The sequence below is a fragment of the Physella acuta genome, unplaced genomic scaffold (assembly GCF_028476545.2).
Source record: "Physella acuta isolate Inbredline_101_S28 unplaced genomic scaffold, ASM2847654v3 ptg001865l, whole genome shotgun sequence".
Lineage (NCBI taxonomy): Eukaryota > Metazoa > Mollusca > Gastropoda > Physidae > Physella > Physella acuta.
This window is the reverse complement of record NW_026733371.1, coordinates 404,532-421,759: the sequence shown is the minus strand read 5'-3', so window position 1 is coordinate 421,759 and position 17,228 is coordinate 404,532. Positions and strand designations below refer to the sequence as shown.

Here is a 17,228-nt window from a genome sequence, read left to right as displayed (position 1 = left end):
GGGAGAGAATCGTAGAAATTAGAATAAATTAGGGAAAGACTAATGTGAGGGACTAACTAAGATACACCATTTAAAATGTATCAGATAATATTGACATATATTTTAAGCATCTTTTATGACATAAAAACACATGAAGTATAAAAAATAAAAATCAACATTTAAAAAAATATTTTAACCTCAGTGATTTTCATTTTTTATAATGCTCATATTGATTGTATAAAAAGAACACTAGATGCTCTGTAATTGTTGTAATTTAATTATAATGTTCTAATTTAAAGAATGATATATCTAAGCGCTTGGATGAAACATGTAGGCAACCTCTTGCATAACATTTTACATATAAAAAATTATTTTGTTGGGTTTAAGTTTTTGTTTTCAGCATTATTTTAAAAAGCATGAAGACATTAAAAAAAAACATCAAATGAGTCCTATTTATGAGTTGACATCTGTTACTGTATTTAAATCCTAGCCGAAAATCACTGCTGTTACCAAGCTATGAAAACAGCATTATTTCATTTGAAAAAAACAATACGACAACAATTGATAATACATAAGAACCAAGGAAAACAAAGAAATATAGGTTAATAATATACTGCTCGAATAAACGTTTATAACAAGAAAAATATTTGTAGCAAAATGTTATGTTTTCTTTTAATTTAAAAGTTTTTTTAGTTGCGTGTTGAATTTTCAAAATCTAGTTTGAGGTCTATTATGAATGCAAGTGTTGTTTCATACATTAAAGAAATCTATCTTTCATGTAAGGTAAAACATTACTTAAACTCCAATAAAATAAAACAAACATTATTTCTTTTTCAAAGCAACAATTGCACTATTAAAAACTAAGTCAAGAAGTTTACCATGCACAAAATATGTTTAGAAATTACCCAGTGCAATTATGTACATACTTACTTATCAATGTTTATACTGGTTTACATTTAAACAGCAAACCACTCATATAACTAAAGATTTTTTAACGAAGTGAGAATAAAGTAACTTTGTATGACTAGCACACAATTTACAACATATTTGTTTTTCTTCATATTAAACAACATAAAAGTTTATATCACCGCCTTGTATCAACTTCTTAAAAAATGAAATATTTTATTTAAAAACCTTATCATCTGAGTTTCCTTGATTCTGCTGCATTAATGAAAATAAAGATAAATAGAAAGTTTAGAAATAAGAGAGCTTCAGTGTCAAAAATAATACTTGTGGTAGTATAAAATTAGACTCCTTTTCCTTCTAGAGTAAGTATTTATACATTTTTTTCCTACATTAAAGGATCACATAAAACTTGCCCCAGGTTAACGCTAATGCTAATCAATGATCCTTTTAAATGTCCAGAAATTTGAATAGATCATTTAAAAAACTAAACAAAACTTACACTTACAAACAAGCAAATGTAAACACCCAAAGAACAATATTTTTCATACAGAATATTCATTCACAATATTTATTCACTTACCGAAGCCTAAGAAAATATGTAATAAGAAATGTCAGTGCATTGATATTTTGATAAACCTCAAATATATTAAATTAGCAATATATAATCAAATGATTAATAGAGCTCACAAAAGGTTATGTGTGGACAAACAGAAATGCATAAATAATCTAATAAAATATGGGAATTATATGCATGAATATAAAGTTACAGAATTTGATTCTCACATCAAGACTACATTAACAAAAACTATCAACTCTAGTTTCAACCCTTAAGATTACTAAATGCATAAAAGACCTAAACAAGTTTTTAGGTTACTTGACAGCTTTGTTCTGAAATTTCGATATATCATGAATGTGTATAATAGAATGCAGATTCTATATTACATTGTAGAACAATGAAAGGATTTATTGTTGATTGGACAAAAGAAAGTGAAGGGCTATAACATATTTAGATTGTCTTTTAACTGCAGTAGTGAAACTACTAACTTATTTTTCAAAATTTAGAAGCTCAAATGTATTACTAGTATCCAGCTTATTCAAATTATATTTTAGATTATTTTAACTTGTTTTCTGTTAGCTGTTGATTTTCAAATAATCAATAAGTGAGCACAAACCAATATCCTTCAGCCATTTTACTGTCGTTACTTGAAATAATGTGCTATATTGTTCATCGGTATGCAGTCGTCTTATCAGAATATAGATACAGTTAGTGGATTGTTGTGCACAACTATTGGTTATCTGTTGGTTTACTCTATGTTTTGATAAGACACCTTCAATTATTTATTTTTTGATAGTGTAAATACTTGGTAAAGAATGAAGGAAAAGAACAACTTTAAAATTAACATTAGGCCAAAAACCAGCAGTTATTAAATAAATTTGGAGTGACCTCCACTAAACTTCCTTGTATGTTCTTATAATTTTTTTTAATACTGAAATTTTTGATTAAACAGAATAAAGTAGAAAAAATAATTTGCGCACAAAAGGACAGTCAATAATGTGTGCATAATTGAGCAGAAAATTAGTACTTTATAAGGAAAATTTGATACATTTTAAACAAGTTAATTGAACTTCTAATTTAGTCACATTTTATTCCACAGTGCATAGTCATAAAGTCTTGACCTTTATGAAAAGTTCAAAACAAATATGTCCAGTAGAAGTATACCGTAAAATACTACAATATTTTCCTTATTGTGTGGGTAAAAAGTTAATTTCACAGATGTTACATGTAAGTTGCTCTACTAATACAAGTTACATGTAACTTGTATTAGTAGAGCAACTGATAAACAAGCCCATACCTTTATTCTTCCAACAGCTTCCTGTGCTTGCATCATACGCATAGCTTTTGAAGGCTGACCTTCAGAAATTAGCTGGGTGGAGCCTAGGTAGCGGGCTCTGAACAATACACCCTCAATCAGAACTTCAGGTCGATCAGGATCACGGATGGCAGCTGTATCAACAAAACACCAAGATATGAAAGAGTCACAAACAGCATTTTTAAGTTAGTTTTCCATGTTTTACAATTTGTCTGAGGTGCATTACATAAACTCAAGAGAATAAGAAAAATAGAGTTAGTAATTTTCCAAGTTAACAATAATAAGTTGCTACAAAAACTTTGCCTTAAAACTACAAAATAAAAATAGTATACACAAGTGAACACAGAGACCAAATTTAACTGTTTTCTGTGTATAAGATATAACTGTTTATTTGTGCTGCCATTTGAAATATATTTTTTTTCTACTAAACATAAATATCTAAACACTTTATTCTTTTAATGTAAAAAAATTAAAAAATATACTACTGAAAGAAAAAGCAAACTACCCAAGATTTAAGGAAAGATAGTAGATACATGTTGCCAAAGGTTGAAAAAAAAAAGAAAGTTCTAATAGATCCAGGGGAAAACATTAGATTCATATTGGAAAGAAAACATTAAAGGAACTTTGAGGATTGTAAAACTAGTTTTACCCAAACTTTACATTTAAATATTCAAATTGTCACAGCTAATAAAGAGAAGAATTAAATATAACCAAACCTGCACCCAACTTATCAGTGTATTTGTGCAAAAGATAGATTTGATTATGAAACACTGTGCTTTGTAAAACTATATTTTATATAGATCTATTACTTAACCAAAAATATGTATTTTAAACCAATTATCTTTTCTTAGCAATTAAAAATAATACAACTGATGTGCTAATAAAGGAATTATTTAGGTGTTTTTTAACTGCTAATAACTAAATTAAAAATGTGTTAAAACACTGAAATATAAGTGTATAATGAAAAAACTGTTAGTGAAATGAAAAAGTACAAGACATTTTTTTTTAAATGTTAAGCACAAAAAGACAAAAATAAAAACTACTGAAAGTTATCAAAATATTATTTTAAAAAATAAAATAAAGAAAAGAATTAAGGAAAGCAAGAGAAAAATGATGAGAAGAATTATGAAAAAGAGCCAAACACTGAGGAAGACTATCCCTTGAATGAAGAGATTTGATAAGGAACTTACCCACAAAAAATAGATTAGCGTAAATATGCAATGTCAGCCACAGGAATTGTTCATTGCCCGACAATTAGATGATACAGATATTTGTTAAATGTTAAAAAGTTTAATTTGTTTGAAACAAAAAAAAAGCAATTACTAAATAAAGATACTAAATAAAGAAACAAGAATAATGTTTTCTAACAAAAATAGTGACTATTCTACTAATTAGTTGAGACCATAAATGTGTTTATGTTGTACTTATATACCCTGACAAAAGAGAACAGCAAAAATTCACCCGCTCTCAGATAAATCATTAGCAAGCTCCAAAATTTAATTTATTAACATTAAGAAAAGACACTAAATAGCAAAAAAGTAAAAGGAAGCTAAAGAGCATTCAATAAAATTAATTAATTTAATCTCAATTTACAATTAAATCAATTTAAATTAGTGTTAGTGTAATACACCTTATTCCTGGAGTTTATGTAAAGTACACTGAATTATATTTTTAAAAGGATCAATAACAACTAATTAATTAAGATAGCAGTATTTTTAAAAATAATTTTGAACAGTTTCAAATTAAAGCTACTATAATTTCTAAAGTTTTTTTTAAATCATAGTTAAATAGTTATGTATACTTTCATAACTAATAAGTGAACTTACCTTCTTTAGCCTTTGAATGCCGCCTGTCAACCTGTAAAAAGGTAAGTGCCTCTTTTGTTTACATTGAACATTTACAATTTTATTACGGCTAACGTTTTTCTTCAACCTTACAAAAATATTATACAAAATGTGTCAATCCTATTTTAAATTATACATCAGTGCTGATGTACCATTTACAAATATCCCTAGGGCAAAACAAAATATTCTCTGTAATCAAAGATAGGGAAAAACCACCAAAGAATACCACCTTCCACATGGAAGTTAATTGTGTTACAGTGTGCCCTCTTTGCCCAGCTAACACTTCTGATAGCACATAAACATGAACATTGACAGTAGGCATTGGTTGATGTTATTACCTCAGATCTTCTTGTAGCTGTTGGGTCACTAAGTTCTGGAATTTCAACATGCTTGTCCCTCTCTTGATACTGCTTCTGTAAAAGTCTATCAGTCTCTTCATCTGTATCTGAATCTTTGATAATAAATTTAAAAGTTTGAATATTCTGGACAACTAAAGAAACTTTTTTTTTATTTGTGCACACTTTATGCATCCAAAAAGAAAATAGAAAAATTCTAATTTTTTCCTTAGGGTTAAAAAGTTATAAATCTGCACTGATAATTTATCGGCTAAAAACTGAACCATACAATTCTGATAAAAATGTAATTTAACCAGAAAGTGGTTTGGTTATTTGTATAGCTTTTGGTACTGAATATAACACAGAAAAAAAACATGTTAACTGGCTGATTATACTACATTACAAAATTTGACTGAAAGTAAAGGGTGCAGACTTATGTGCTGATCACTTAGTACTCTAGTGAGCTGTGCACACACAATCTCAATTCTAATAAAACTGGCCAATGAATGAATAGTAATCTCTGATTAAGCAATAATGTATTTTACTCTTTATCATAATTTTCCCCTCTTCCAAAAAGTCTCACAAAAAGTGCACAGTGATTTTAGAAAAAAAGTATTCAACAACTGATCTTTTAAAGTTTGTCTTTCAACACTACTGTCTTGAAGATTAACAATGGTCATACACTGAAATGCACCCTGTGAAATTTCTATATTTAACCTTTGCATTTCTTTTTTAACTTATTCTTAATATTTTTCATTATGGCCATGATTAAACTTATGAAATGAAAATAAAGATCCAAAAGCAAAAATAGATTAAAGATATTTAAAATATGGAGCAGCAATTCAAGTAGGTTATCTTTTGTAGAAACATTCCACTGTTATTTGATCTGTGAGTGTCAGTTGTCAGGAACCTAAGACAATCCACTGTTATTTGATCAGTGAGTGTCAGTTGTTAAGAACCTAAGACATTCCACTGTTATTTGATCAGTGAGTGTCAGTTGTCAGGAACCTAAGACATTCCACTGTTATTTGATCAGTGAGTGTTAGATTGTCCACTGTTATTTGATCAGTGAGTGTCAGTTGTCAGGAACCTAAGACATTCCACTGTTATTTGATCAGTGTCACTTGTCAAGAACCTAAGACATTCCACTGTTATTTGATCAGTGAGTGTTAGATTGTCCACTGTTATTCGATCAGTGAGTGTCAGTTGTCAGGAACCTAAGACATTCCACTGTTATTTGATCAGTGAGTGTCAGTTGTCAAGAACCTAAGACATTCCACTGTTATTTGATCAGTGAGTGTCAGTTGTCAGGAACCTAAGACATTCCACTGTTATTTGATCAGTGAGTGTCAGTTGTCAGGAACCTAAGACATTCCACTGTTATTTGATCAGTGAGTGTCAGTTGTCAGGAACCTAAGACATTCCACTGTTATTTGATCAGTGTCACTTGTCAAGAACCTAAGACATTCCACTGTTATTTGATCAGTGAGTGTCAGTTGTCAGGAACCTAAGACATTCCACTGTTATTTGAATGACTGTAAATTGTAAGATACCTATGAGAAATTTCCCAGAAAAAATATCTATTTATACAACTGATAAAATGCAATTTAGTATATATAAATATAAAGTAAAATTAGTATTTATTAACTACACTTCCATGTAAGAAATAGATTCTAAAGATTCATCATGTGGTTAAGTTTGTATAGCTCAGCAAGCATCGTTATTAGTAGAATCAACCAAACTAGAAGCTTTTGCTATGAGGAATTTGTATTATTTGCAAAATGTATTATAAACCAAAGTTTCTATTCTTCATGTGTGTACACCTGTGAAATTTGATAGTGCTGTAGGATTGTGATTCAATTCAAGGTCCTTCACTGAAATCTATAAAGTATAATACAAGCCACGCTTTTTCAATGACTTTCATCTTCCTGAATTAAAATTCACAACTTTTATAAGCCATTGTAAAATTTCAAAGAATGGTACATGTTTTAAATTTAATTTTGAAAAACTGTCAACAAGTCATTCTCAACATGCTAAATATTATCTGCTTCTACTGAACATGCACATTCTCTTAAAAAACACGGCAACAAAATGCAAGTCCTTCACCTCAATGCACACTACAGCCAAGAACATGAATCAAGGAACCATGAACAAAACATTTTTCATTTTACAAATGGCACAATGCCTAAAACAAGACAAAAAAAACAACAAAATATGTGTGTTGAAAATAAGCATGCCAAGTTAGTAACACTCCTATTTCATCACTAGATTAAGTAATGTAAATTATGTCTTCTTTTACTCTGCTGAGGCTATCTCAGTGATATGAAAGGTAAATACCTGCATTAGGAGGTCTGGTATAAGAGTTTATGTTGGCTTCTAAATCACTGCTTTCTTCAGATGACAAAGGCACATCAGTACGATGTACATGGTGCTCGCCGGGCTGTTGTAATCCTTGGATATTGGCCACTGATCCATTGTTGCCTGAGTGTGTATCATGATTATTTGAAAACATGTGCCCATTTGAATGAGCAGCATCTTTCTTGCTGCCACCATAGGCACCCCCAATCTCTAACGAATCATCTTTTTGTAGTGGGGCATATTTTTTCCCTTTGTTACGCCTTGTGTACCGGATGCCATCAGCATCCTCACATTCATCATCTGAATCATAACCTACAAATGAAAGCATGCACAAAATTTGCCATCAAACAACATGCATTAATCTAAAAGAAAACAAAAATTATAAAATGGGAAAAAAAATTTTAAACTAGGAAATACAACCGCAAATCTACTCAAACATCATTTATTTACAAAGAGCAGCAAATATACAAATAGCGGGAAAAAAATTGTAAAAAGAGCCATTTCTATTTTAAAATAAGTAAAGGGCTAATTATGTGGTAAAAGGTGAGACACCAAAAAAAAACTCTTTTTTTTTAAACTAGCATCTATATGTTTCTTAAAAATAAATTCTTAATTAATAATTTTAAATAACAATAAGCATTTGATTTTTTTAATTAATTAGGGAAAGGGTACAATGAAGTTTAAACATCTACAACAAGTAACATGTTAACAATTAAGTTTAGATAACAGAAGTTCCACAAGCTTCAGTAATTATTCATTTGTTAATGATTTTTTTCTAGGAAGAGCATGTTTGTATAAATTCTCCCTTAAACTAATTAAGTTAATTAAGAAATTACAGAGAGAAAGATTTTCAATAAAAAATATTAACTGTTATTTGCAAGCAGTCTTACAAGTTTTTGAGGTCTAAAATACATTCTGAATATGCTCATTCATAAGAAAACCATTTGAAAAGTTATCAGGTGGGGTACTGAAGTCTGGTGCTCTTAAAGGTGCCTTTGTGTGGACTCCATATCAATGAGCATAGACAGTTATTAGCTGTAATCCTTTAGTTGAGATACTGAATTTTTTTTTATATTTAAAAAAACCACAAAGTAAAGTGAAATCAATCTGCTTTTTTCCATGCAAAGACTTATCAGCATACTAAACCATCTAAAGCAATTTATAACCACACTATCATTTAGCTGAAAAACACTGACATGATTCAGAAAAGCATAGCAAAGGAAGTTTATAAGCTTAATTTACTGAATTTTTTTTTTTAAAGTTTCTATAAATCATACTAAAACAACACAAGTAAGACCTGTCAGGTAATCAGAAGGAAACTATGGTTAGAATGTTAATGAAAGCCAATGAAAAAGCTATGGGTCAGGTTAATATTGCCATTATTGTATGGTGGTTCACCTGGTATTTGATGGTTATGCTCATCAACTTCATTTCTTGTGTAATATGTGTCAGAATGGCTACAGTCTTGGCTATCCTCGTCTGAATCAGACAATAATAAATACTAGACAATAATGATGTGACTTTAAGCATTATGTGGTTATTGTGATTATTACTTTTAATGTTCAGTGTTACTATATATTGAGTTAACTTGACAAAACTAGATGTCTGGAGACTTTCAAGAGACCGACTACTCAGAAATGAAAGAAAAAACAAAGATGGTACTGTACATATTTCTGTATGGTCTATTTTTAGCAACCATAACAACACTCTAAGCCAGGGGTCTGCTATCTTGTATTTAAGTTCAAAGGAGCTTTATACAAAGTGGTATTAAAATCTGATCGACTGTGTAAACATAAAAACCATTATTTTACTGTACTGAGTTCTTAGCCTAAAACAACAGAAATATTTCCTTATTAAAGAAGATTCATGAAATTTAAAGTTCCTAGCAGAATATTAGTAGTACAAAGTATATTAATTACAGCTGATCTTTAGAACCGATGAACGACACTCATGCAGCAAACAAGAACAGATATGGCTTATAAAATATTAGATGATAACTGACATGACCTGCACATGATAACTGACATGACCTGTAGATGAAAACTGACATGACCTACACATGATAACTGACATAACCTACACATGATAACTGACATAACCTACACATGATAACTGACATAACCTACACATGATAACTGACATGACCTGCAGATGATAACTGACATGACCTGCAGATGATAACTGACATGAACTGCAGATGATAACTGACATAACCTACACATGATAACTGACATAACCTACACATGATAACTGACATAACCTACACATGATAACTGACATGACCTGCAGATGATAACTGACATGAACTGCAGATGATAACTGACATGACCTACACATGATAACTGACATGACCTGTAGATGAAAACTGACATGACCTGCACATGATAACTGACATAACCTACACATGATAACTGACATGACCTGCAGATGATAACTGACATGACCTGTAGATGATAACTGACATGACCTGCACATGATAACTGACATAACCTACACATGATAACTGACATGACCTGCAGATGATAACTGACATAACCTACACATGATAACTGACATAACCTACACATGATAACTGACATGACCTGCAGATGATAACTGACATGACCTGCAGATGATAACTGACATGACCTGTAGATGAAAACTGACATGACCTGCACATGATAACTGATATGAACTGCCACTCCTAAAAAGGTCTACACACATATAGGAGGTACACAAAACAGATGTGATCAATAAAAACAGATGAAAACTGAAATTCTTATTTTGATAACTGAAATGACCTGCCTTAGTTGAACAACCAATATAAACAATTATCAAGTGTGAAGAATAAATGTGATCTATAAGAACAACAGTTAATAAATATAGTCTGCACCTGCAATATCTACTGTTATTTTGTTAGTTTGAGAGCAAAGATGATGGAATAGTATTTATTAAGTTTTTTAACTGTTTTTAATAATTAGAAATTACTAATACACTAGGTTATTGGGTTTTTAATTTTTACTGACGTTCATTATTTCCTTTTTATATTTAGGCTATATTAAAAGTGCTTGAATTTGAAAAATCAATAAAGAGATATAAAAATAAGACTGAATTTTATGTAGTAGTTTACAAATAATGCAATTGGGTGTAGAGCTAAATTGTGCCACAATATTTAATTGTTGATATGAATGACAGTTAAATGTTGCAAATATTCTTTGGCTGATTTACTACTTTTTTAAAAACAATTAAAAGCTTTTTCTTGTGATTTGATAATTAAGACTAAGGATTAAATAGACACTGAATTGAACATGAACATATATTAATAAATATAGTTTATTAATGTTTGCATGTGTAAATTATATATATATATATATATATATATATATATATATATATATATATATATATATATATATATATATATATATATATATTCATACACACACACGTGTTCTAAACTAATCATAATTTACAGCATGAATTTGGTGAAAGTATTACATGCTACAGAAGAATAGTCTACAAAACTGAAAACACACTATTATACAAAGCACTTCATCAAAACGAGAGTGTAAGCAACAACAGGTAAAAGGAAAAAGCTAACAAAATAAACAAAAACGGTTATAAAAAGTAATAAAAGAGCTAATAAATTTTTTGCACATACAGTTGATTCAAGAATATTGACTGTCATTTAGCAATATTATCATTTCGATAATAATTAGACTGCCACATAAATTTCAAATTTTATAATTTCAATAATTTTTCTTTTTTCTTACCTTTTTCTTGCAGAGGTTTCCCCTGAGTGGGATTTAATTGTTCTTGTTGTCTCTCAATTTCTTCCCTAACTTTTCTCATTTCTTCTTGTCTACGGAGCAACTGGTCTTGAGCTTTATTTTCCCTGGAGTATGTTTTGAAATATTAAACCCAATGCTTATACAACAATCAATTAGTTGTTTACAAAGAGTAAAGAAGTAACATACATGTTAAAACAAAAACAACTTTCATGTATTTATTCCAACAAAAATTTAATAAGAATACTTTGTTAATTTCTTTAATGTAATAATATTTTTTTTAAATAAGTATATTAGGGTGTACCACCTTTTGACCCAAACAGGTTGTGTGTCTTCAGCTTCTTGTTGTGTCTGGTAAGAAGATTCAAGCGACATGCTTTTACTGCGTTGAATAGCTGATTTAATATCTGCAATGGCCATATCTAATGCTTCCCTTTTCATTTTTAAGTCATCCATGATAGCCTGCGCATCCATTTCTTTAGGGCAAGAATCCTTGAAAAAGAATTTTTGGGATAAGTAGTTTCATATAAAAAAATATATATGTATTTTAAAATACATTTAAAGAGTACAGAAAAAAAAGGTGTTTATGAGTTCCCACAAAGAATACAGATAAAACTGTCAATATACCTGAACCTGGAAAAACAAACTTGAATGTTCCACAAGTGAAATGAGTGCTGCTTTCATTAGTAAAATGGTAGGAGTACTTAACAAAAAGCTTCAAATCCTTATATATATCTTATCAGATTTATTTTAACTTGTAAGTAATTAGCATTCTTTATTTGAATAGGGTTTGTAAAATGTATTTTATAATCTTTACAACAATTATAAAAATGTAATTGATTAAAGTTATTATGTTCATTTATAAAATTATTAACTTTAGAAATCAATTGTTACTTTTGAATTATATAAAAATGTAAAAGAACTTCAGAAACACTTTGTTTCAAAAGCTCTCTAAAATCACTTAATAACAAATAAAGTTTTATACATCTTAACTTACCTCATCGTCTTTATAAAACTCTTGCTCTTGCTCAGTAGCAGATTTCTGCTTTAATTGCAACATTTTGGAAGGGGAACAACTATTTCCATGACCACAAACCCCATCTTCAACATCACTTGCTTGACTGCTAGAGAGGCCATCTTCAACAGTGGGGAAGCCAGGTGTTGAATTCTCCCCTTCAGAGGTGACACTCTCCACATCTACACTATCACATTCTGTATTTTCTGGAGACAGTGTGAAAGCTTTTTTATCTTCTGAGTAATCACTGTTATTCAAAGGTATCTCTGTTAGTGTCTCTTCACTAACTTTCTCCTGGCTTGGAAGATCTGCATGGCTTTTTTTATGCAAACTTTTCTCTGGTGAGGGCTCTCTTGAGCTGTTATCGGATCCAGCACTATGTTTTATATTCAAGGAATCATTAGAGCTGGAATACGCCAACCTCATGCCAACATATGAGTTACCCTGTTGCACACGAGCATATTTGACATAGTCATATTCATTCTCAATGTTTAGGTTTTTGGGTATTGGTGTTATAATTTCTAATACATTATCCCTTGGTTTTCCTGAAGTATTTTTAATTTTAAGTTTATGGGAAGTTCCAGGTTGTTTTTCTGTATCCCTTTCAACTGAAGGATTCTCCTGTTCTTCAACACTTTCGCTGTCAACTCTACGTGCTAGTCCAGGTGATTGTTTTAGCCCAATCATTTTAGGTTTCTGTCCTTGACTTTTACTAAAGTCAATATTCAGCTCTTTCTCATAATCTTTTATTTCACCAACGATAGGAATGTTATTTCTAATTTCAAGACTATTTCTTTTAGAGTTGGTTTTCTCTTTTTCAACATTAGACTCTTTATCCATAACCAAAATTTGCATTTCAGGCATCTCAACAGCATCAGTTACATCTAAGCAAGCATTTTTTAATTTCACATTAGGCCTAGAAATGTTGGATGTCTTATCCGAAGCATGACTATTTTTATCTCCCTGGTATATTTGCTTGTTTATTGTCTCTTGCAAGCTACCCATAGGAAAATGCTCAGACAGTGGAAGATCACATGCTTCAAAAGTCTCCATATCATCTGGAGCATCTGGAAAGTCTGGTGGGTATGAGTCTAAGCTGTCATCACTACCACGCCGAGAAATAATGCTGTTAGATGGCTCACCATCATCAAGGAGATTCTGGTAGGAAACAGAACTGATTTCACTCGGGTGACGTGAATCTCCACCTAAGTGAACTTCCATACTTAAATTGTCTACACTTTCATCCAGTAGGCTACCAGTTCCTGATACGCTTTCAGGTACAGCCAATGAAGGTCGCCTGAGATTAGTATTTACACCACAGGCTCCTGTTTCATTTTCATCATCAGACTCAATGACATTTTTGAATCTTTTATCTTTCATCGACATGGTTGACACTCACTTAAAACTCACTTAAAGCAATGCCATTGCTGAAATAGAGAAAAAAATATAGTATCAAAAAAAGCATATTCAATTTCTACCACATGATAAACCAATTGTTTAAGTGTTTGTCCATATCTGAAGATATAAGTAGGTATTTTCATTTAAAGTGACAGAAATATATTGAAATTTTATTGTGAATACTGAAGTGTTGTATTTGATCAAATTTAAACACAAAAAAAGCTAAGATTTAACATGATTATTCAGATATAAAAGGGTCTACTTTATCAACTGGTAGAACCTGAAAATTACAACCAAATATTAGTTTACTTTTAAATGCAATTCTGGCTTGAATAACTTCATATACTTTGTCTTTGAAGTACACTTTTTTGTCTTATGTCAGGGTTGAACATTAGGTCAGTAACTTTGCTAATACAACAAATTCTAAACAGCAACAAACAGGTAAGCTTTTCAATTAGTAACTAACAAGAAAATAGTAGTGTGAAAGATTATGACACAGATAACACCCTCGCATCTAAAATATGAATGATGCACCCAGAGCTAAGAGATAAGATGGCAGATGAAACAAATCTTTCAGAAACTATTTTAAAGCCCTTTAAAGTATGCTCCACATTAGTAGATTTGTAGACATTGTGAATTTGAACACTGGATATATTAACCCTGCTTTTCAATGTTGTAGACACAAATCCCAACCTAATTTAATTTTAACTAACCATGTATCAAAGGCAGCTGAACATTTTTAATTATGTGAGATATTGAAGTGTAAAGAATGGGATAACATGGCTAGTAACGCAAATTTCAACAGTTAATTAGTTCTGATGGGTAGCTGGCTCAGGTAGATGAAACAAATTAACATGGGCATAGTGCTAACCCTCCAGATGCAAATTTTAAAGAAACAGATGAACTCTGCTTCCAATACTACAGTGGTGATTATTCTATAGTCACTAACCTACCCTATTGCATGGAAATTTTTTAATGCATCACTTCAGGGGAGGGGGTTGCCCAATGCATGGAGCATGTCTACAAAGCTCCCCACCCCTCCCAGAACAAAACAGAAAAAATGTATGCAGAGAATAGCATATATTGATATATACTTTAACCAGTGTACACCCCCTCCCCAGGAAATTTTTAAAAAGCCCCCCCCCCCCCAAGTCAGTTTCAAGTGCCCCCTTTTCTCCCCTGCAACCCAAATAAGAATGTCTGAAAGAAACCCTGTGTGAGCGGGTAGATCTGTTGGTTGAATCTAAGGTCTTTGTGTTTTGTAGACCACTTGTGAAATGTAAATCCATAAAAATGTAAAGCCCTAATTCTTTAATAAATTGTAAAACCTACATGCTTAACCAGTAGCGTAGCGAGGGGGGGGGGGGACATATGTCCCCGGGCGCCGACCTTAGGGGCGCCAAAATGGGTTGGAAAAATTAATTGAAAGTTTGAGGGGGGGTGCAAATCAAAAAGTTTGTCCCCGATTCTAGAGGCCTGCTAGCATTGCAGCATTGGGCACACATAATCTAGTAGTGTAGTAGTAACTATAACTTATAACTAAGAAGTTACCAATGAATGTGATTTTGTGATGAGTGATGAGATGAGCATGAGACTATGACCCTACTCCTTACTTATAATACTTAATGAGTTACTTTATAGAGCTAGTAGATTTATTGCATTTATGAGTGAGTGATACAGACTAATACTGTGTAATACAGACAGTGGCTTGAGTGGCCAACTCAGTTTTTATTTTTGTATTTATTTAGGGCCTAGCTACTTGTTTGTTTTTTACTATTTAATTAAATTATTAATTAAGTATGCCTATTTCTAGATCTAGATAACTAGATCTTACTGATCTATCTAGGCTCTGCTTGATTGGTTTGTTAAATGAAATAACATTGAAAAATAAAACATTTTTATTTTTTACTCACACTGACTTACACGACTTCTCACTCACTCACAAACGACAAAACGTAGTGTGAGTGCACACACACACAGCAGGAGAAATGAGCCTAAATAATTTAACATTATTTTGGCTTACAACAAGAACTTACACGTATAAGTATTGTATGTTTTGTATTAGCATTATGTCATTTAATTCTTTCACGGACAACCTACAATAACGTAGATCTAATGATTATCTTGTTTGTAATTTTGTTTCAAGAAAAACAAAATCATCCGGAACTACAGAGTTAGGCTATATGAGTAAGTACTGGTAGTCAGACATAATGACAGGGTTGCCAGATAAAAATATTACAAAGTTGTCGAATTACCCTGTCTGAAATATTGTGATGGGTAGTGCCAAATAAAGTCATCCATGATAAATGTCTCACTTTTTTTTTAACTTCCCCCTCCCCCGCCTCCCCAGGTAAGGACTGGGCCGCATGGGGCACCGGGAAATATCCCGATGTACCGCCAGGAAAAAAATCCCAATGGGCCGACAGGAAAAAATCCCAGCGGACCACAAGGATCAGTGCTGTAACAGTGTCAATTTAATCAACCACTCCGTGTCGTTTTGTATTATTGTATATTGCAATTTGTAAAGTGACCCATCGGTCATAAGGCTTGGATTTTTAAAATGTGCACTTTAAAAATGTAAGTCAAGAAGGGACCGCTTTCGTAACTCTCCCAGACGGTCAACCTGTCCATTGTTTCATATCGTCACAAAACGTCAGACCCCGTCCCTGAAATAACGTCACATTTCAGCATACCCATTCACACACACACACACACACATACACGCTCACACACGTAGGCCTACATCCAAAGTTCAATATTTCATTGATTTCTTTTTCTAAAATATTATCTGAGTTGGGCACCATTAGGTATAGGCACCTATTGATCAACTAAAATGACAGCTTAGAAAAATAAAGTCTACTTAAATTTCGTTTCAAAAAGAAATAATTATAATGCAAAAGTTTGACGTCTCACTTTTTGACAGTCCATTTATCATACCTTGGTCACACACTGTCTCAAACATTGCCGACCCGAACGGAGGAACGGGGCGACGACTGCACTGTAGAATAACCACCGCTGTAGTATTTGAAGTAGTTCATCTGTTTCTTTAACCTTTGCAGTTGAAGGGTCAGTATGATCTAAGATTATTTTTCCTATTGCTTCTGTGTGCTCTCTATGGCTCGGATCTGTGCAGTAGGATATAATATATTGAGTTAAAGACTGTTATTTCAGTGTTGTGAGAGATGTGCAATGCCTGTCGCCGTCTTTGTCTTTTCCTTCATCCCATGGTGATATTGCCCACATTATAAACATAAGCATTTAAAGCTATCTAGACTAGTTGACCTATGTTTTGGTTACCAATTTTACATTACAACAGTAGCGTAGCGAGGGGGGGGGGGGCGGGAGGGGGGACATTTGTCCCTGGGCGCCGACCTTAGGGGGCGCCAAAATGGGTTGGAAAAATAAATTGAAAGGTTGAGGGGGTGCAAATCGAAAGTTTGAGGGGTGGGTGCAAATCGAAAAGTTTGTCCCCGGGCGCCGGGAAGGGTCGCTACGCCTCTGCATTACAATGCATCTTGCTAGTTGTCCATTTTTTAAATAGTTCATTTTTTAAGCGTCTGTTTTTTCAGAGAGAAAGTAAGGCTATATAGTCAGCAAATTTGAAATTACACGTCGACTACCACGACTTGACAGTCGCATGCGTTTTCATTCTCATTCGTCGAGCAGGGGTAACACGAGGTTGGCAGTTCACGCTTGTTGCAAACAAACTTTGAGATAAAAATTCCCACAAGCGGAAGTTGGAGATATTTTACGAT

General features: G+C 32.1%; 1 protein-coding gene across 3 annotated transcripts; it reads right to left on the bottom strand.

The window, feature by feature from the left end:
* Window positions 1-2,738: 2,738 nt before the first annotated feature.
* Window positions 2,739-15,691, bottom strand: LOC131930924 (uncharacterized; the record flags this gene model as incomplete). 3 transcript variants are annotated; one of them, XM_059287578.1, is given in 9 exon segments in its annotated part: window positions 2,739-2,890; window positions 4,583-4,613; window positions 4,939-5,051; window positions 7,273-7,605; window positions 8,692-8,772; window positions 11,046-11,167; window positions 11,368-11,552; window positions 12,058-13,502; window positions 15,510-15,691. In XM_059287578.1, coding segments are annotated over 8 exon segments (2,421 nt in total), but the record flags the coding sequence as incomplete, so codon positions are not given.
* Window positions 15,692-17,228: the final 1,537 nt, after the last annotated feature.